Source organism: Saccoglossus kowalevskii, chromosome 14 (genome assembly GCF_978046115.1).
Source record: "Saccoglossus kowalevskii chromosome 14, keSacKowa6.1, whole genome shotgun sequence".
Lineage (NCBI taxonomy): Eukaryota > Metazoa > Hemichordata > Enteropneusta > Harrimaniidae > Saccoglossus > Saccoglossus kowalevskii.
In genome coordinates, this window is record NC_140654.1 from 25,656,844 (window position 1) to 25,678,722 (window position 21,879).

At 33.5% G+C, this 21,879-nt stretch overlaps 1 protein-coding gene, 1 long non-coding RNA gene and 1 pseudogene across 2 annotated transcripts; all 3 read left to right on the forward strand.

Moving 5' to 3' along the window:
• Window positions 1–2,770: 2,770 nt before the first annotated feature.
• On the forward strand, window positions 2,771–7,531 carry LOC146734624 (polycystin-1-like protein 2). Its single transcript, XM_085507566.1, has 6 exons — window positions 2,771–3,402; window positions 3,588–3,708; window positions 3,831–4,048; window positions 4,469–4,640; window positions 6,350–6,973; window positions 7,479–7,531. The coding sequence occupies exons 1-6, from the start codon at window positions 2,986–2,988 to the stop codon at window positions 7,529–7,531; spliced, it is 1,605 nt and encodes a 534-aa protein (XP_085363692.1). The 5' UTR covers window positions 2,771–2,985.
• A 219-nt stretch (window positions 7,532–7,750) lies between these two features.
• Window positions 7,751–8,936, forward strand: LOC146734625 (uncharacterized). Its single transcript, XR_014931552.1, has 2 exons — window positions 7,751–7,929; window positions 8,283–8,936. It is a non-coding gene; the product is annotated as an uncharacterized LOC146734625 (long non-coding RNA).
• A 6,889-nt stretch (window positions 8,937–15,825) lies between these two features.
• Window positions 15,826–19,133, forward strand: LOC146734626 (uncharacterized; annotated as a pseudogene).
• Window positions 19,134–21,879: the final 2,746 nt, after the last annotated feature.

The following is a 21,879-nucleotide window of genomic DNA, read 5'->3' on the forward strand; positions in this document are numbered from 1 at the left end:
ACTTCACACTTATATATACACATATCATTCATTAGTTCTTGTGCTGATAACATTTTTGGTATATTTGCTGTACAAATGGCCTAAAAAAATCAGCATCAGCAAAATAATAACTGTCATTGTTTATCACAGGATGAAACGATATTTAAAGACATTATTAGTATTAATGATATATTGACCAGAATGATTATGTCAATTATGGAACCAGGATATGGTAATATGACATTTACATCACGTGTTCACACCATGAGATTAGGCAGCTACACAATGAAGGATTTGCAAAATATAATCTCTATAGGTACAGGCACTTTTTCGACAATACCGTTCCATGAGACGCTTGAAGAAGAAAGTGAATATATTGGCATCAGAGTAAGTTACAGTTGTATTTTATGTATATTATGAAATTGAATCAAAACATTGGTTTGAGCTTGATCATTATGTTGCATAGGCAGCGTGAAAGGATGTTGGCTCTTCTTCGCTATGTATTTGCACAATACATGATTCATCATAATAAATGACTTTACCAAAGTCAATTTAACGATCCACATTTTGATTTCACTTGAGTGTGACCATTAACCAGTGCTCTATTTAATAATATTACTGTGGCTCAACAATTATTTTCCAGGTAGCTGAATACTCCATCAATCCATTTACATGGGATAAGTCTGCAGCAAATGTGAATTCTCCTGTCATATCATTGGATTTGTATCATCCAAACGGCTCTAACATCGTAGTATGGAATTTGACAAGGCATATCTCTATATCAATTAAACGAAATTATGTTGAAGTTGAAACGATAAGAGCAAGCCATGAAAAAAAGGTGTATCACATGTTATACAGAAGAGATGCTCTCAAGATATCTGTGAATATTAAAGACAACACCGAAACAGTTTCAATATATTTGGTACATTACAACATGCACTCAGGAACAGCATATGATTTTACAGCGACAACTAACGTTACTAATGAATACCAGACTGCCACTGCAGATTTTTTCATACCTGAAAATACACTGAGCCAGGATGGAGTATATACAATTATACTTCAGGGAAGCATTAACTCAAGTTAGTGTTACTATAATTAGTGAACTTCATTTATTTATATTGTGTCCGTACGAGTTGCTATTGTGTCCGTAGGGTTCAATAAGGTGAAGCCTGGTCGATATAGTAACACAAAACAAAACTTGGTCAGTGACAAATACAATGTAGTTTTTGAAGATCATTATTATATCACTCTTGGTGTTTAAGCATGTACTAACAATCACAACCTTTTGATTATATGGTCATAATCAATCCCAAATAAACAATTTAATTACATTGTACATTCACAGCTCTGAGTGCTAGGTTCCAGTATTCCATGGTCTTGTTTGCATCAAGTTGTTCATTCTGGGATGAAGAAAACGAATCATGGAAATCAAACGGATGCAGTGTAAGATTTCCACTCACATACGCGTACATTAGTAATGTCATATGTCGGTTTGTTACTCTGCAAGCTATATTTAACTATTCATTATATTTTACCCGGCAGGTCAGCTCGATGTCATCAATAACTGAAACAACGTGTCTATGCTCTCATCTGACGAATTTTGCAACTATGGTCTATGTTCCTGTCAATGAAATTCACTTTGATACGGTTTTCATGAATTTTGCTACTCTTGACGAGAATGCAACAGTATTCAGTACCGTTGTGTTATTCATTGTTCTATATTTTATACTGCTTCATTATGCAAGAAAACAAGATAAGCAAGATATAATCAGAGTAAGTATACGGCTCTAAATATTTGGTACACAATATAATGTAGATATATTAAATTGTTATACATTACCAAAGTATATTACATGTTTCTTTACAGTGGAAACCATCGCCTCTGTTAGACAACAACCCCGCGGATAAGTATGTTTATGAACTTACAGTATGTACTGGTCTACGATTGAATGCCTCTACCAGGTCAAATGTTTCATTTAATCTTTGTGGTGAAGAATCAAAAACCGGTGTTCGCAGATTAATTGACACTTGTAATAAGGTACAATTTATAATGTTTCCATTATGCTAATTGTTGATCATGAAAATGGTAATATTCTCTACTCGATATTTACAGATAATGGATAATGTATTTACAAATTCGTGGAAACAATAAACAAACCAGGAACATAATGTCAACGTTTTACGCTCCAAAATACCGGGAATTATTTCATTACACACTGAAGCGAAAATCACCACATTAAACGTGTTGTTTAGAACACTATACGTACGTTTTGGCAATTGTAGATTACCGAGAAAACTTGTAGTTTTCATTACTATTTGTACTTTGATTATTTTAAGTTTGACATGGTGACCACATTCTATTCAATTTTATACGCCGTTATGAAATTACACATCACATATATAAAAATACAGAAAATTCCAATATTTTAATATGTTTATTATAGTATGTTTCATTGTGTTGAAACGTTGAACATACTAATTATAATGATTCTATAATTCTCAATGTTTTTTTTTTTATCTATAGAAGTTCTTGACAGGTAGCGTCAATCGGTACAAACTCACATTACCGCAAAGTTTGGGAGAATTGTTATACCTGCGGATATGGCATGATTCATCTGGTCGTGGTAGTTATGCATCGTGGTATTTAGAACGGGTGTACGTTACTGACATCCAAACAAACAAAACGTAAGGATTACTATCGCAGTTTATGTTAATTATTTATTCATATTGTATTACATAATAGTAAATATATACTTCATGTATAATACATAATTTCTTTCATTCAGGTGTTGTTTTCCTTGTGGAAAATGGTTAGCTGTCGATAAAGATGAATGCAATTTAGTTCAGTGTCTACCAGTTGCTGGCGAAGATAACCTGACTAAGTTTAGCACCAATTTTGAGTGGGAGTCTCGAAAAGGTCTGACCGATGATCTCCTGTGGTTCTCTTTATTTATCCGTCCATTGTATAGTAATTTTTCACGGGTCCAGCGTCTATCGTGCTGTATGTCGGTGATATTTAGTGTCATGATGACAAACGCAATGTTCTACAAAACACCAGCAGCAGAACAAAACCGGACCCAGTCTACAGTATCTGCAATGCTGAGCAAAATATACATTGGTACCATCAGCTCTCTCATTGCATTACCCGCCAACGTCGTTGTTGTGAGGATATTTCGTAAATGTGTTAGAAACTCCTCCGTACGATCCACACTTACTTCAACTAATGGCACCAAGAATGACAGGCCATTTCCGTGGTGGACTATCTACATCGCATGGGCTATTGTGGTCATCGTCATTCTCGTTTCTGCGTTTTTCATCATACTTTACAGCATGGAATGGGGGCCAGTGAAGTCTGAGGATTGGTTGTTCTCATTTGTTACATCGTTTATTGAATCAACCTTTTTGATAGACCCATTGAAAGTAAGTACTTGGTGATATATGTACTATTCAATAGTATGTGACAAAGATTATCAATCTAAATCCCGCTACATTTTTAATTCAGATATCATCAAAGCACAACTGCTGAGCATAAACTAGAATGTTCACAGCATAGCTTTCACAATAATTATTTGATTAATTGATTGTTTCATTCATTTATTCTTTAGGTTTTTTTGGTAGCTATGCTGTATTCATTATTGTGCAAGAAAACCAATTTTCAAGAAATAATAGCCTCGTCAGGTGAAATACCAAATGTAGTTGGGTTTGAGATGAAAAACGCCGAAGCGTGTAAGTCAATTTATATACATTATTTTCGCGACCCAGTGCCGTCAACATACATAACGATATTGACAAAAGATAAAGCACAAGAGTGAAACTAATTCGGATATTTGCTTTTCTTTACTTGATAGATAACCTGCATTCACATATACTTAATAAGAAAGAGATACAATCTATCAGATCTCGACGTCACAAAGAAAAGAAGATTGATCATTTTGTGAAGAGCAACGCGTTTTACACTGTGTTTGTTCTGATACTGGTCCTTATAAGTAGGAACCACACACATCCACAGTTGTACTATTTATCAAAATCTGTTGACAACAGTCTGGCGAGCACACATCCGACGAAGGTTAGCAATTGGTGTTTGTTTTCCAACTTGTCATGATGGTTTGATTTGTAGACAAGTGGACAACAGTGCTGTATCATTCAGTCTGTCTTTCCGTATGTTCGTATGTCATGTAGTGTCATTAATGACATTTGTGGAAAACTGCTTAATCTTCGTGGACGTCATGAAGACAATTGTTATAGGGATTAAATGCATTAATATCAACATTTGTGCGTGTGAGCCATATCCAGGTGACATGCCTCTCACGTGACATACATTAATGTTATCATTTTTAAAGAAACAATTACATGCGAACAATGGGTATTGCTAGGTTTATTGATCAAACAAATACATGCAATAACATCTACATTAATATGAGCCATCAAATTGTTCACAACCTAACCGATGATGTGTATAATTTGTTTTGCTTTTATATCCATTTAGGTTCAAGCTATTAATGACTTTTGGGAATGGTTTGAAAATGATGTTACACAAATATTATACAATAATATTTTGACAGAAGACACCCAATACGGATTACATCATGGTACTATCATGAATGGAAACAAATACCTTTTTGGAGTGCCAAGAATTTGGCAATCCAGATACAAGATCGGTATGTACTGACATTATGTTTAGTTAGTTAAAAATAAAACGAAACAAATCGGTCGTGCCTGTGCTCCCGTGATTTGTTAGTTTATTCAAATATACAAATTAGCTAACACTGTAAAACACTCTGGAATAGCTACATACCATTTTAACGAATTTGATTCAATGCATGAATTAACTAAATCTTAATTTAGCTTAAGTGCCAATAATTAACCGGTCACTGGTAGCATAGTGGTTGTCGCATCAGACTCATGATCGGTAGACCCAAGTTCAAATAATACCTTAGGCTGAACATCAAAAGGTCGACCCCTACCCTGGGTGAGAGTGCCAAAGACTCAATGGGAAGGCTAATTCCACTGGCCGAGATTCATTCACTAACGAATGCGACTTTAGGGGAACCTTGGTTAAGGTCCGCAGGTGCTTGTGTTTGACCGAGCCTGGTTGACGCCAGGATAGCGCATTAAAAAATGCCATTTAACAGAGAGATGGCCACACAGCCCTGTCATGTACTCCCAAACATGAATATGACTTCTGTGGCAAAATGCACTATGTGTCAGTACTAGCACTTGTAATTTGCACATACAAAAAAATGTCAGGAGAGACAACAATGTCCAGAACTGTCGCCTGGCACAAAACATATTTAAAAAAAAAAAAAAAAAAAAAAAGTGCCAATAATTTTACTGTACTAATTAACGACATCTTAATTTAGCGGAATTGTGAATTACCTTAAACAACATGCTAGTTAACAAGTCATGTTTTACAGTATGCAATTGTGCATTGATAATTTTATAAAAAAAATTATACATTGAAAATCACAAAATCTTTTTTTTAATATAACAGTGCACAACTTTTAACTATTTTGATCAAACAGTTACAATAAACTAAGAATATTGTGAATATAGTCAATTAGATAATTGATTCAAAATTACCATTCAAAATTACAAATTATCTTATTTACAACAAATAATAATAATTGTTTATTATTAATTATTATGCAGAAAAATGTTAAACTATTATAAAACTATTTGGAAAGGACATAAACATGCTGACAATTTGCTGACCATCAATGTACTGTAAATGAATTTTAACAGTTGTTTAAGTGCAGTGCAAATGAGCTGATTAAATAAATACAGTAATTATAGAAACATTTATTCATAAGAAAATTTATGATAACACTACCATCGTATTTAGCCTAATGTACGTCTTTCGTTGCAAGCGCAAAATTTACATTCAGATTTGTGACATTATCTTCAATTCTTAACTTTCAATAATATTTTTGGTGAAAATTGATATACTTTAGCGTTGATATTTTTGGTACAAACGTGACTTCAATTCTCGAAATTAGATGAATAGTTATTCATTTGTTTAATTGGTAATAACAAAATTTTGAATTCTTAAAAACTGTTGATATCGAATATATAGATAACTTAGCCGACCCTCTCTCAATATGTTACGCTCTATCTTTTTTAAAATTTTAGTGAAATGCTGTATTAACTTCAGTAACCTAGAAATGTGCAGCACTAACAACAGAGTTATAACTGACACATGGAACTGAAACAATTGCTCATGCATTATATATGCTACTTTTACGTAAATCAAACATACACAAATATATGTATGTATATGCATAGCAACGTAAGGTAAAAAACAAATTATGACTGTTAGTTCAAAATATAGGGCAAAAACATTCAAAGGATACATATTTCATATTTTCAGATGATTGTTATGTGGAACATGAAAAACGTTGCAAAGGGTTAGAGATTACTGAATCCTATGCAAGAAAGTGGCTCACTGTGCCATCGGGGCAAACTACTTCAGAGTCTTCTTGGACTTACACCGTTGACAATTCACTCAAGATATCAAAGTATGGTAACGGTGGTTATGTTGCATATCTTGGAAATACGCTGAATGAATCTGTTGCATATACTAGCAATCTTTCAGCTGACATATGGCTAGATGATGACACACGGGCAATAGGTTTGGAGTTCATGCAGTACAATCCAGCTTATTCAATGTATATTGTGGTAGCCTGTGTTTTTGAGTATAATGTAGTTGGGGTATTTGAATATACTCATGACATCACACTGGTTCCGCATATGAACATATTAAATGCAAAGAAACTCTCGCTATCACACTTGTTGTACTGGATAATAATGATCGGTTTCACATTACATATCGTATACTCCAATCTGAAAAGCATGCATCGATTGAAACGGCAATATTACAGAAACTTCTGGAAGTTGTTAGAGCTGAGTTTGATCCTGGCATCTTTTATTGTAATTGGATTGATGGCTGCATGTGAGACGATAAACAAGAGTATTACATTAATGAGTCATGTAGGTAGGTATATACTAATATGTTCAGTTCGACGATATTTTGAAAAAAAGCTGAGATGATTTAAGGATTGGGTATTAAATCAACCTTAGATTCAAATTGATGCCAGAAATGGGTTTTCCCCTCCCGTCATCATGTCTACAGTTTCCCTGACCAATGAAACCCTGGTATGTAGAACTTTGGTAGCAGGCTCGGGTGAGAATATCACTTTGGAGGGGGCATATACAGCACTCTAGCTATTAATGAGTTTTCAGAATACATTTGCATCTAAGGCTATGTTAAGTCTATGAGTCTTTTAGGCTCATACTGCATCATAGTATGCACGAGTTATTCCAACTAGGCTTGCATATAATATACATATAATGCATATGCATTTATATAATCCGTGATTTGATTTTTTTCAGATACATTTATTGCTGTCAATATCAGTTTTGAATTATATAATGCGTACATTATAATGATGGGCGTACTGATGTTCATCACTATTGTCAGATGTCTTAAATTGCTACAGATCAACAAACGAATGTCGCTGCTCGCAATGACTTTGAAGATTGCACGTTCTGACATCATAGGGGTGGTCATCTTCTACATTGGTATATTGACTGCATTCGCACACATGGCCTATACAATCTTTGGAACATATATGGATGTCTTCAGTACAATGGTCAAATCTATGGGATACTTGATGGCTGTTTCAGTTGGTAGCCATCGTTACTTTGACGTCATCACTGCAGCGTTGGGAGCATCTGGAAAGTTGTTCATCTTTGTATTTGACAGCTGCAGCATTGCGGTTACTGCAAATTTGTTTGTAGCAATTATAAAACCTGCATTGCAATATGCTAGAGTAGAAAACAGACGTCAAGAAAACAAATTTAATATAATAAAGTATATGAAATCCTTCTTGGAAGATACCCTTTATATGCATTTTGATATAGACATTACGAGAAAACAAAGTTCTGCAGGTAATAAATATATATATTTATTGACATTTATTGTCTAGTAAACATGGCTTCGGACTATATTTGAGCCTGAGTTGAAGTCTGTTCGTGCTCTTTAATTTTCTTCTCAATAATATTAATATACGGTTGTGTATAACGACAAAAACAAAGGCACCATTTTAATTTTTCATAATATATCATGCCATGACGATTCACATTCATTAACTGTATTACTAAGCCTAGACAATCTGGTAAATTCTTTTGTAAATCTCTATAGAATAGAAACTAATATACAATCAACATTGAAATCACTTGACTCATCTTAACGAACAACAAATTAAAAATAATTAAAGTAGTATTTTCATTTAATGTTACAGGAAAGTACAAGAAGAGTGTAAGCAGTGGTGTTTCATCAGACTTAAATGCTGATCACTTACACGATATTGAGCAGAAAATGGACAGGATAACTCATCTCGTTGATAGTATTTGTTATTACTATTAGGTATTTAGTTCGTAGTATTTATTGGCTATTTATGATATTGGTTATTTAGCTTCGTATTGGGATCAGTCACTTATGAATGCTCTTTGACGCTCTATGAAGGTCAAAGAAACTATCCATGATTTATTCGTAATTAACTTCGATTTTTTATTACTTAGATTGCCAAATATGAAACTAACATTCAGATAATTATGATATGCCTCAATTAAGTTTGATTTTGTCTGAAAAAAAATATATTACCGAGTTTGGGGTAATTAGATTGCCTCATTTTCAGAAGATATCATATTAAAATCTGCATGGTGACAATGTGCTGCAATTGTTAATGTTCAATATTTTTAACCATCAATGAACATTTTTCAATTTTTTATTATTAATATTTTTCATATTACTCAAGCATCTCTCAACATTAACTTGTTGGACATATTGCAATGCATGGTACAAAATCCAGTGTAAAGACGACTCCCTAGCAGAACGGAATGCTCTTTTGAAGTTAACTTAATTAAATAATCAATTAATTAAATATAACTGAAAACATACACTATCGAATTTTTAATTTTCACAGTGAGTGTACATACGTACCAACATTTCAGGCTTTTTTAAAGAGCAACTTTTTTTCTATGAATTAAATCCATCTATAAACTATAGTTATCTAATCAAAAATATGCTACCACTAATATAATCTCCTTGGCAATAAACCATTGTCGTCGTGATACGTGATGTTTCAGAATGATTATATGAATAAATCGATGTGGGTGCAGTTCAACATACGTTACGTTAATATTGAGTTATATTTATTATTGAGTTGTGAAATATTGGACAAAGTGCAAACTGGAGCATAGCTATACAATTATGATTTTTTGTTTACATAATTATATAATATTGAAGAATATTATATGTTTAAATCTTACTTTCAGTGTTGTTATAGTATTGTTACAGAGTTATTACAAATAGTAATTCACTGCCAGTGTCATAATATCTTGTTTTACCTAAAATTGTAACATACAAATATATCATAACAACCCAATGAATAATGATATGTAATGTTTTTTTGTCCATAATATGCATATGATGGTCAATATTTTGTTTTCAACACACTTTATTCCGATTATCTGATCCATTTAGCGAATTGTCATTTTATAACTGGCATGTGAATTGTTGTTCTTTGTTGTTATTTTTTTATTGTTATGCTGGTACAAATACGAACTTCTTGTATGCTTTTATGTATTGTTATATTCCTGACAATTTCGTAATTGTTAAAAAACGTTGACAATATGATTTTTCGTAATTGAATAATGTGATAACATCATATAGAATGTGTTGACAAATTAACAACTTATTATGGATTTAATTATGGCGAATGAGTGTGTTTTTTTCTATATTAACTGCAATGTCAAAATTGATTCAATTTAATAATTATATAATTGTATAGTATATATTTCAGTGATATTATAACATTATTGTCACTGTCAGAATCCTTTATTCTATGTTTTTGTCTGATTACATCAAACCCTGCAAATAGAAGTGCGCATGGAATCATGGGAAGAAATGGTGTGCACTTTGATAACAGTCATAACGATGATTGACAGGTCATACTTGTTTTCAACTCTGGAAGGAGAGTTGGAATCTACCAGGTGTGCTTGTGATTTACATAACAAATGGTGTTTACAACTTTGGAAGGACAATTGGATTCTGCCAAGTGTGCTGATATTTGAATAACAAAAGATGTGTATGATCTACCGAGTTGCCTTAGTCACAGCTGCTATCAAGATCACACTCTGATTGGCTCATTCAGGTGGTGTCTCTGAATATTGGCCATTTATGCCTATAAATTGGTCAAACTGCGGATAGTTGGGTCCATCATTTCGACCGTGTACCCTGTGTGTAGCTAGTGATTCAGGCTTCAATCATCATTATGTGAGACTTGTATGAACAGCTCTGTGATGTCATGGTTTCACCGTTCCTCTGCAAGCAAGACTCCTGTATTTCTTCATTGTGGTGTTGCAGAAGACATTAACTGTTACCCATTTCTACATCCTGGAACTGTGAGTTATCATCAATCCACACCTCCATTGGCAATTCCCCTATTTTAGTGACTTTATTGATTGTATTTTTTGTGCTTTATTTCTTGTAATTATTTTGAGAGGTATTAAAACCAGGAGCTTTAACTCGATATGTTGGTGTATGTGTATTTCATTTCCAGTACTATTGTCCATTCTACCCTATTTTAGCAGTGAAAGAACACCCTGTCCAGTGTCAGTTCTGTGGATAGCCCTCTCAATTACAATAAGCAGGTTTAATACTGTGACAGTCGCCCAATTGTAAACTTATGATGATTTGTATTCAACGTTGTTTCACCGAAAGTTCGATTAACAGAAATTAAATAATTAAGATTGTTTTCTTTTTCTTTTATGACATATTGAAGATGAACGCAGGTTCACCGATGCGAGAAAAATTACCTGTCATTCCCATCGCGATAAATTGGAATATTAAACAAGTACTAATGATCGTTTTTCGATATATACTAACTATTTGGGTGAATATTACATGACATTGACACCGGTTTTGAATTGTTGTTAATATGAATAATAAAACATAAGTTGCACATGGAAATGTTGTGTTGAATTAAATACTTCAGTGCCACACAGTTGTATTAAATATGACAGAGCGCAGTTAGTGGTTAAGGCGTTAAAGATATTTAAAACATGGTAAATGATTCACGATTAATCAGAATGCTCCATTGCGTGTATACATCGGTGGAGCTGTATGCAATCGAAACCTATTCGGCTTGCCTTAACCAATTGAGATTGTATTGTAAAACGAGAAATCAGTTGTTAAATTTGGTGAACAGTTTAGTATGGTAAAAAGCGTTAACCACAATATACAGAGTGGGGGTCAAAACCAACTATAAATAATTCGGGCGTTTCATACTAAACGCTTTATAATAATAATTTCACTTTTAAATGATATTCATGAAATATGTCTACGTCATAACCTCGTTAAAGGTTATTAGCATAACCTTGCAATGCGCATTATTCAGGCCCCTTTTTCCCGTTTTCCACAACGCACGCATCACCATGAGGTCAATTAAATTTCACGTTACATGCATCGTCACGTTCAGCACCGTTAATGGGTTTCACCACATTGATGGTGCTGAACGTTGTCTTCGTATTCGAAGCCCACACATAAGAAACGCTACGAGATATATACAACAGCTAACAAGCCAGCGACGGTTGAGGATTTGTTCACAATCCCACCATGTCATACGCTGTAATATGCAATGGCAATACCGGTTTATGCATAGCTCTGGATCAGTTACTGTACATTGTCGTAAATATCGAATGCTGATATTCCAATCCAATCCAATGTTTTTCTTGTGTCTTATGATTTACTATTTACTAATAGGTAGATATTTTGTTTTCAAATGTTACATATTCGGAGCTGACTAAATTAGCGAAATAGTGTAAAATAAGCTAATGTGTACGAGTCATTACGAATTCAAATTAAAGCAAAGCTATCAGACATCTATTTCAGAATTAATGCGATTGCCATTGAGATAGTTTGAATAATATGTACCATGAGGTCAAAATGTAGTTTGTTACATGTAATTACCTTGTTCGGTTATCAAGATATGGTTTTCAGAAAATATAATAAGCCATGTTCTTATGCATAATAATGAGTTTACATGGTCATATATGATACTCTCTTATGTTAGTTACATCTTTCGTTTAATGCCTTCATTATGGTACTGGTTGAATGTCCTGTTCTGCAAAAGTGTTTCAAATCCCATAGTTATGCATATTAATGAGTTTACATAATCATATATGATTATCTGTTATTTTTTACATCATCATAATAATACAGGGTTCATCTTCCTTACTGCAACTGTGCTTGAGATATAACAGTTATGGATATTAATTAGGTTAGAAGCCTTCGCCCCACGGGCGTCCAGCCACATATGACCATCTGCCATTCGGGTGAACAAAATGCACATACACAATTTGAGGCCAATCGGACCAATACAACACATGTAATTGCACAATTTCCGTTTTTCACAAAATCTAAGGTGACGGCCAAACCACGTGACTTGACTGCAATGTAGCAAATTAGAAGATAATCACATAGTTGTGGCATAGGTAAAAAAAAAAATACTTACTGTTTAGATGAAATCAAAAATGGCGGCTAAACAATGTGACAAACTGTAACAAATTTCTCCAACTGAAAAGTGCTATATATATATATTTAGACGCTAAATACCATGTTTGAGATCATTTTGTTGGTGGTTTAAAAAAATTTCCTATTCACTATGGCTGGCAAACCAATTGACCAATCAACAATACAGTTCTAAAAGTCTCATGCACCAGCTCACATTCATACATAGATCGTTTCAGACGATTTCAACCACCGGTTTTCCCAAGCACCCTCACAAAAAAAAAGAAAGAAAGCGACAAACGGCTTCAGCGGTGTCCAAGGTATCAGAAATGTATTTCATTATTAATTAGGTCACTGGAATGCCTATATGCAAGTTTGAATAATATTTATCATGACGTAGACATGCAGTTAGTTTCATGTATTTACCTAGTTTGGTTATCGAGATATGGTTTTTCAGAATATATGATGAGCCATGTGGTTATGTATATTAATGTAGCAGCATCATCATATCTCTTATGTCAGTTATTTTGATGTTTGTTTGTAAAGACATAATAATGAGTTTAATATATTCTAAGGCACACAAAAACAAGCTATGTGTAACGTGATAGTGCGAGTTTCCAAATATGTTGGGCCATGAATATATTTCGCGAACATACAACACTCTTAAATAAGTGTTATAGCGTGTAAATATTTGAAAATGTTGAACAAACGAGGTTGAAGCATATGTGCGGAAATCTTTAATAATTTAAATATTATGTGTTCAGATTTTTATCGTAACGAACTCAGATGGCTGTGTCAATTTGTCTGTTATAAAATGTGTAATTATTTTCGTTTTATTTATAGACTACATATAGTTTTTTTACATTAATAAAGTATAGGAGACAATTTTGCAGTTATTTTATTTCCCAAAATCGCGGATTGCAAACTTGGCACAAAACCCGTCCTAGCGTCATATGTTTCAACGATGTCATTATACGATTTTTTACTTTCATATTTTACTTGGAAAGTACATTTTTTTTACAGTGACCGCGTAATGCCTTCTTTATTCGTAACAGAAACTGTTCATTTGTAAATAGACTGTTCTGCAGAACGAAATATTCTCAAATGAACCTTTTTACATATGAAATACAATTTCTGGATCGACGAACAGTATGGAATAATGGTCATTCTAATAAAGCACCAGAAAAACATGTACAAATCGCCAAGTTCAGAATATCACAACGGTAGTTAACAGCCTGTTTGGGGTCGAGGTTTTAGTAAATGTAAGATGCACTAAATACAATTATCGTTTTTGTAGCATTTTTACAAGATAGCAAAAACATAACTGATAGGTAAGTACTTGCTTCGTACACAAACATGTTAATGGTCTTCAAAATAGACTTGAAAATAATGAATGTGTTGACGCCCTAGAAATTATAATCATATGTGATATATCCTAATGATGATTCAGTGGATGCTGAATATGTGTGGACATCACAACACAGGGATTATTGAATATACGTATTACAGATTGTCTGCATGGTTTGTTTTTGGACAAAAATCACCTCACAATAACACGGTATTGCTGTGAGATTCTTTTAGACAGAGTAGGAATATATATATATTTTAAATTATTAAAAAACTAAAATAAAAATAATTCGTTATACTATATATAAAAAAAAAATTCTAATTTAAGTTTGTCACATTATAAGTTTGGTACTCGTATATTACATTGTGTATGTATAGCTAAGCTGAGATTTACACTTCAAATATCACGGTATCATGTTAATGCTTTCATAGCCCTGAGTTACATAATACCATATAACATGTATTCACTGTGTCTGTATAACTCTGTGTTATTTGTTAATTGGCCCTACACAAAACGTTATAGCATATACAAATTTCTCCCAAACAATAATTAAGTCTGTACACAATTATATACCACTGGTTTTCAACTCATTTAAGTATACTATGCAAATTTATAGCTCGCTTCATGTTGTGCAGTTAATTTACATTTTTCAATAGTTAACATCCGAGTTTACCCCATGCTGTAAATGAGCATCTTTAATGTGTTTTGGCGATTGTACGAATACATTACCTGATATGATACACTTTTTGGCCTCGCTGACATCATATATTTTGCCATTTCACTACGCCGTCCCAACATGCTTAACCTATTTCCACTGTACGTATTGTGTTCACACCAACTGCTGTGACGGTGATGTACATGGATTTTAACTAGCTCATGAATATGTAACATTCGTTTACAACAATTTATTTTTTTCAAAATGGAACTATTTTGTCCATGTTTATTTCATTTATGCACGAAATGTGTGATAATGTAGTATTGTGATGATGAATATAGCAGGAAAAATTATGCATATCCAACGATAATACGTTTTCCTTCTATATTATCATCATAATACTACATTATCGCACAGTTCGTGCATAAATGAAACAAATATCAAGCTGCATCCTAAAAAAAACTCATAGCATATTAAGCAATCATTGCAAACATCCCAATACATCCTACATAATTATTGGTTCATATACTCATTCTAACGTATGCTTATCCAATAGATGCATGCGACTCACACATTTGATCAACCACGCATTTCATTTATCTTGAGTGAGGGCGCTATTTAAACAGATCTAATATTACAAGCAGTAAAAATTAAGTAGTATAGAGGTTTAGTTACGCGTAATTACGCGTAAGTGATTCTATTCGTCTGGCCTACCCGTACACGTACTGTCAGTTTCGGCGTCTGAATTTAGTTGCGCGTTGTAACACGCGAACCTTAAAAAAGAAAGCGTTGAAATGTATGTCGCTGAGGGCGCCACTACATGTGATTTGACGACAATCAGCGTGCACGATCCCGTAAAATATTGCCAACTTTTGCTGCCTTAGGTAAGTATAAATGACAAATTACAATAAAACTAGTATATTTTCGAATATAACACTTTTCAGAATAAAAACCTGGTATTTTATGTACCCTGAATATTTGTCCGTCGCTCTAAATTTGTGTTACTTGAAAATGTTGTTAAGAAACGTACGTTTTATAAATCTATTTATCTTGAACCTAGTGGTCCACGATTTTAATTCTGATTTGTAATAAGAATATATAACAACTGTCTGTGAACAATTCATACTTTCGCATTGCCTAATGCAACTAAGAAACCAGATTAGTATGTAGTAATTTCAACTACATGTACAAATTGTATTTACAAATATAAGCTAAAATAAAAATATTTATTGAATCTGTTACTAAATTTGTATATTATTTTCAGAGACAATGGACATCATTGATCTACTTTTGTTGGCTAATGGTTTCGTACAAGATGAGGATCTTTGTCTGCTGGCAACCTCTATTTCTCCATCTACAGTTCCCACTCCAGATGGTTCTAGAATTGATGTTCTTTCACTGATCAATAATTCTATGTTCAGATTTGAGAAAGATGAAATCTTTCGTTTGAAGTGTGCTCTGAAAATTCCACATAAAATTGTAGGTCCAAACAAGACTGTGGCAACAGGAGTGGAAGGATTATGCATCCTACTGAGAAGGCTGGTTTATCCAAATCGCCTGGACGATTGGATCCCCATATTTGGTCGTTCAAGAAGTGAACTCATCATAATATTCAACACTGTTCTTAATCATATTTACGACAATTTTGGGCATTTGCTGCAGTCCCTGGACAAGTACTCACGAGGCGCGGAATGTAAATTTATTATTTTGTGTATACTTGAAGAAAACGTACTAATAATTCAAAATTACGTACGTATTGGAGGCCGTGGCGTGTGTGTTTTAAAATGACGTGTGTATTTAAAAAAACGGCGTGACTGTGCGTTTTAATGGTATGTGATTTAAAAAATCATGTGTGTATATTAAATGGCGTGGGTGTTTTAAAAAACGTGTGTTTTAAAAATGGCATGTGTTTAAAAATGACGTGTGTTTAAAAATGACGTGTGTGTTTAAAAATTACCTGTGTTTAAACACGACGTGTGTGTTTTTAAAAATGGCGTGTGTTTAAAAACGACGTGCGTGTTAAAAATAACGTGTGTGTTTTTAAAAATGACGTGTGTGTTTAAAAATGACGTGTGGGTTTTTAAAAATGACGTGTGTGTTAAAAACAACGTGTGTGTTAAAAAATGACTTGTGTGTTTATAAAATTGGCGTGTGTGAGGTCGAATGAAAATTTCGTGTGTGTAAAAAGAAAAAAACGCGTGCATTAACTTATTTACGCCTGTGGGGGCGCTGTTTTGAATGATTTTTTTTATCGTGTGTGTGTGCAAAAAAACGCGTGCGTTAACCTATTCACGCCTGTGGAGGCGTCGTCTCAAGTGGTAGCCATTTTCGTTTGTGGATTTCTATAACATCAATAAGATACGTAAAAAGGAACTTGTCCAGCACGACTTATTCATTTTGTCCTATAAATTTACCGACACTGTGTATACCTCAGAGACCTGGTGATTTATTCGTGTGGTTGGACGTCTGGTACAATGGGGCAGAACACATTACTCATCCTGGTCTCACGGGCGCTCGGAACGTTTCTTGGATAATAAAAAATGACCTAAAGTATATTTATTTAAGTATAAAGAATATTTATTCAGTCGCCGGTACATTTGCCTACCACTGATATAATAACAGTCGATCGATTGTTTCTACCGATATCATGCTTGAGTTGTGTGAAGTGGATCGAAATACAATTTTGAAAATTGTGTTATTTTCGGACAATTTCGGTGTCATGGTGTGAACGCTTTCCTACCTTGTGTTATCATATGAGTAGTAGGCGAATGTACCGGCGACTGATTAACTATGCCGACCCTACTTTACGTCATTTTTTATTATCCAAGAAACGTTCAGAGCGCCTGTGATACCAGTATGAGTACTTTGTTCTGCCCCATTGTACCAGACGTCCACGCATTGTCTTCATCAACCAACCAGACGAATAAATCACCAGGTCTCTGAGGTATACACAGTGTCGGTAAATTTATAGGGCAAAATGAATAAAACGTTCGTGCTGGACAAGTTCCTTTTTATTTCGTTATTGACGTTATAGAAATTTTATTTTCCATATTGCGTTATAGAAATTCACAAACGAAAATGGCTACCACTTGAGACGACGCCTCCACAGGCGTGAATAGGTTAACGCACGCGATTTTTTTAACACACAAACAAAATAAATCTCTCAAATAGCGCCCCCACAGGCGTAAAAAGGTTAACGCATGCGTTTTTTTGCACACACACACGAAAAAAAAATCTATTCAAAACAGCCCTCCACAGACGTAAATAAGTTAATGCACGCGTTTTTTTTCTTTTTACACACACGAAATTTTCATTCGACCTAACACTCGCCATTTTTTAAAAACGCACACGTAATTTTTTAACACACACGTCGTTTTTAACATACACGTCGTTTTTTAAATAATACACACACATCATTTTTAAACACACACGTCGTTTTTAAACACACACGTCATTTTTTTTAAACACACGCCATTTTTAAAAACACACACGTCGTTTTTAAACACACGCATCGTTTTTACACACACGTTATGTTTTTAAACACACATTATTTTTAAAATACGTATGTCCTTTCAAACACACACGTTTTTTTAAATACACATAATTGTAAAACACACACGTCATGTTAAGACACACATCATTTTTACTTCACACGTCATTTTTAAAACACACGTTTTTTAAAACACCCACGCCATTTAATAAACACACATGATTTTTTTAAAGCACATACCATTAAAACGTACAGTCACGCCGTTCTTTTTTAAAATGCACACATCATTTTAAAACACACACGCCACGGCCTCCAATACGTACGTAATTTTGAATTATTAGCACGTTTTCTTCTAGTATACACAAAATAATAAATTTACATTCCGCGCCTCGTAAGTACTGGTTACAACCTGAATCTTTGCAGTTATTTTGCAATGCGATTTATGAACGCGATTCACCACTCACCAACTGTTGGGGATTTATAGATGGTACAGCACGACCTATATCAAGACCAATACATAACCAGAAACAGGTCTTCAGCGGACACAAACGAAAACATGCTATTAAATTTCAATTCATAATTGCCCCTAAAGGGTTGATAGCTCACATTTTTGGGTCATTTGAAGGTAGACGACATGATGCTTCCATGTTGGCAGAAAGTGGTTTATTGAAACAACTTTAACAGCTGAATGCCCCAAATGGTGGCCCATATAGTGTGTACGGTGACCCAGCCTACCTTTTGCGACCACATTTACTATGTCCATTTAAGGGTGCTCTTCTCTCTCCTGAAGAGAGAGAGAGTTTAACAAAAAGATGAGTTCAGTACGTGAATGTGTCGAATGGGGTTGGGCAAAATAATTAGATATTTTGGTTTTCTTGATTTCAGAAAGAATTTAAAATTATTTTTGCAACCGGTGGCAAAATATTACTTGGTAGAGGCACTGCTCACAAATTGTCACACATGTTTTTATGGGAACAATGATTTTATGGGAACAATGATGATTTTAGGAAAAAACTTCAGCTTGATAACTATGGAGAATTTTGATTCAAACAAAAATAAGTGTAAAATTTCATATTATGAAATTTAATTCAGTTGTAGTAAATAACAGCTATGTTGTAATCATATACCATTCATTCATAGCAGTGAATGCTGTGTTAAATAAACCACTATAATATTTGTGTCAAAGGTTATTTAGTTTGTATGTGATTCTTTATACCTACATTTGTTTTTTAATTATATTCATTGAGATCAATTAAAACATTCCTGAGGTAAAATCAAGACAAAAAAATGTTTTTAATTATCGGTAAATTTTACAATTTAAACAATTTGAAATGAAAATTATACATAAAACGTTAGACTGCCAATATGAAAATGTATCTGAACTGCACAAAGTAAACAACAATTAATTTAAGAGTTTTCTCCATTTTAAATTTTAGCACGTTCTTCTCATTCTTTTCGATCATTTTCTACGCGTTCCTTATCGAGTTTAAGTCGCTGTCTTTCTAATTCCAACTCCTTTCTTCTTAAAGAAATCTCCTCTCGCCGGAAACTAGCCTCATCATCTTGTCTTTTTGAACAAAAAAAAACACATCAACAATAGAAGTGGCAGAACAACGTGTTTGTGTTGGTGTTGATGGCATAGATGTTATCTCATTATTATCATTTTCAATGTTGCCAGCTAAAAGAACAAATAAGTTTGGTTTACTGAATGTGAACATTAAACAAAAACAAAAACCTCTTAATTAAAGTTTGAGTCACTAAACACAATTCCAAAGATTGAATAATTTTAGCTGATTATTTAACATCATACAAATCAATCTATAAAAATACATAAAAGGGTGGCACCTACATTTTGAGGGGAGAAGTTATGGCATTCAAAATCAAATCAAAGTTATATCTGAGAAATTGTAAAATCAACGTGGCCTCCATTAAATTTTGAATAAAATAAGTATTCTAAATCTCCTTGTATTTGTACTAAATAATCATTCAAGATAGAGTTGAGGACTAATAAAAGTAATGTAAACACAGCTACCATTGTGTAATTAAATAAAAATAATGGAGGATTGTGCTGTTCATTTTAAAGTGACAAAAGAATAACATGATGTTTTTCATTTTAACATTAGATGCAATTCATTTACAATTATAATAAACCACAGTACTACTATACTTACTCACTGGTCTTAACGTTTCCATGGCTCTTTTTCTTATCATTAATGCCTTTTGTTTTTCACCATTCTTCTCTTGAGACACTTTTAACTTTCTTTTTTTTCTTTTCCCAATTGTTGTATTTTTTCTAAAAGCTGTTCCTTTTACCTATACTCTTCTTCAGTTCCAGATCTGCAACAACAAATACAGGATTATAGCAATAATAAATATTAATATTTCTAGTCAATTTGCTTTTATTTTTTTATGAATCTGTATTTAAATTTATGATTGTTATTTGAAAACTTTTTTTTTAATTTTGTTATATGCTCTTAACAATGACAAAAAGGTGTGATGCATACGTTTTTGACTGATACGTATAGCCAACACATAAAACAAACAATATTTGTTTCTATATCATTGTTTAAGATCTTTAGGCAATGAACATGTCTATTTAATCTCACAATTAACAAAGAAATTCAAAAAAATCGAAAATGTTAGAAAATATAATTTATGATAGCGCCATTGTTTTGACAGCAACGCGCATGACAGCCCTTGGAAAAAGGTCGAACGATTTTTTTGGATGAATCAGTGGATGAATGTTGTACCAACACAGTTTGAAAAAAGATTTAATACGTTAACTAACCTTTTCAGGCTCGCAAAATCATGTTGTTTATAGTATTCCAAAAGTAAATAAGTCTTCTCTCTGCTCCCCGTCCATCCACAACAAACGACTCGTCAACATCGACAAGTTTTTTGGCGACAGCAGACCAGGCTTTCCCCGATTCTTTTAGAGTAGCAATGAAAGGACTTTCCACCACTACCTCCCTCAGTAACATTTCGTCCTGCCATGCGGCAAATCTCATATTTTTTTTTTCCGAATGTTAGGTGCAGGGTTGTGAGGAGCCAACTGAGATTGTCCAGCTACCATGACGAAATTCTATCATAAAAAACACACAAATATTCACATCATTGATGTATTAAGTCTATAATAACTATCAATATTGCATATAAGAAGAATTTAGTGTAAAAAATGAGAGCACAATTGGAGAAAATTGTCTTTAAACTTACCCGTAATGATAATAACGTCTAGAACTGCACCTACACGTTCCGAACGCGACTTCCAGCCTTTCCAGCGTGTGTGTCACGTGATGATGACGTTACGCGTATTCAGCACACGTAAATTTGAATGAGAACGTGTAACTAAACCTCTCTAGTGCCTAACAGTAATGAAGAATTACAGTTACACTTAACACAACTCTGAAAGAGACAACACATATACTTTACCCATGGGACTAGCAGTCTGGCCAAAACATAATGAGAATTTATTTTAGAGGCAAAAAATATAACGACCAATTTTTATTCCACAGTTAAATCCCAATCAAAATAAAAATATTGCCAGCACTAATTAATAAATTTTGTTTAGCATAAACAGTAATAAATAAACAGAAACCATTTGAGTCCACGTTTTTATAAGACGCCGCGTAATCATTTGTTTATTGGCACCATACATAGGTTATTCAGGTGATAATAATACATGTATATTAACCCGAAACCTATTAGGTCTGTGAATTGTAAGTTACAGCGTAATAACAGGAATAGTATTGAGATGATGGTTGAAAGCCAACATTTGACTAATCATTAGGTAATTAATCATTATCGATATAATTGTAATTGCCTACTGATTTTGA

What these genes read in the sequence shown, in the direction of transcription:
- LOC146734624 (XM_085507566.1), top strand. Translation starts at nt 2,986, where the DNA reads ATGTCGGTGATATTTAGTGTCATGATGACAAACGCAATGTTCTACAAA. An exon ending in TTTTGATAGACCCATTGAAA is followed by an intron (nt 3,403 to 3,587) that starts GTAAGTACTTGG and finishes TTTATTCTTTAG; the next exon opens with GTTTTTTTGGTAGCTATGCT. An exon ending in CGAGCACACATCCGACGAAG is followed by an intron (nt 4,049 to 4,468) that starts GTTAGCAATTGG and finishes ATATCCATTTAG; the next exon opens with GTTCAAGCTATTAATGACTT.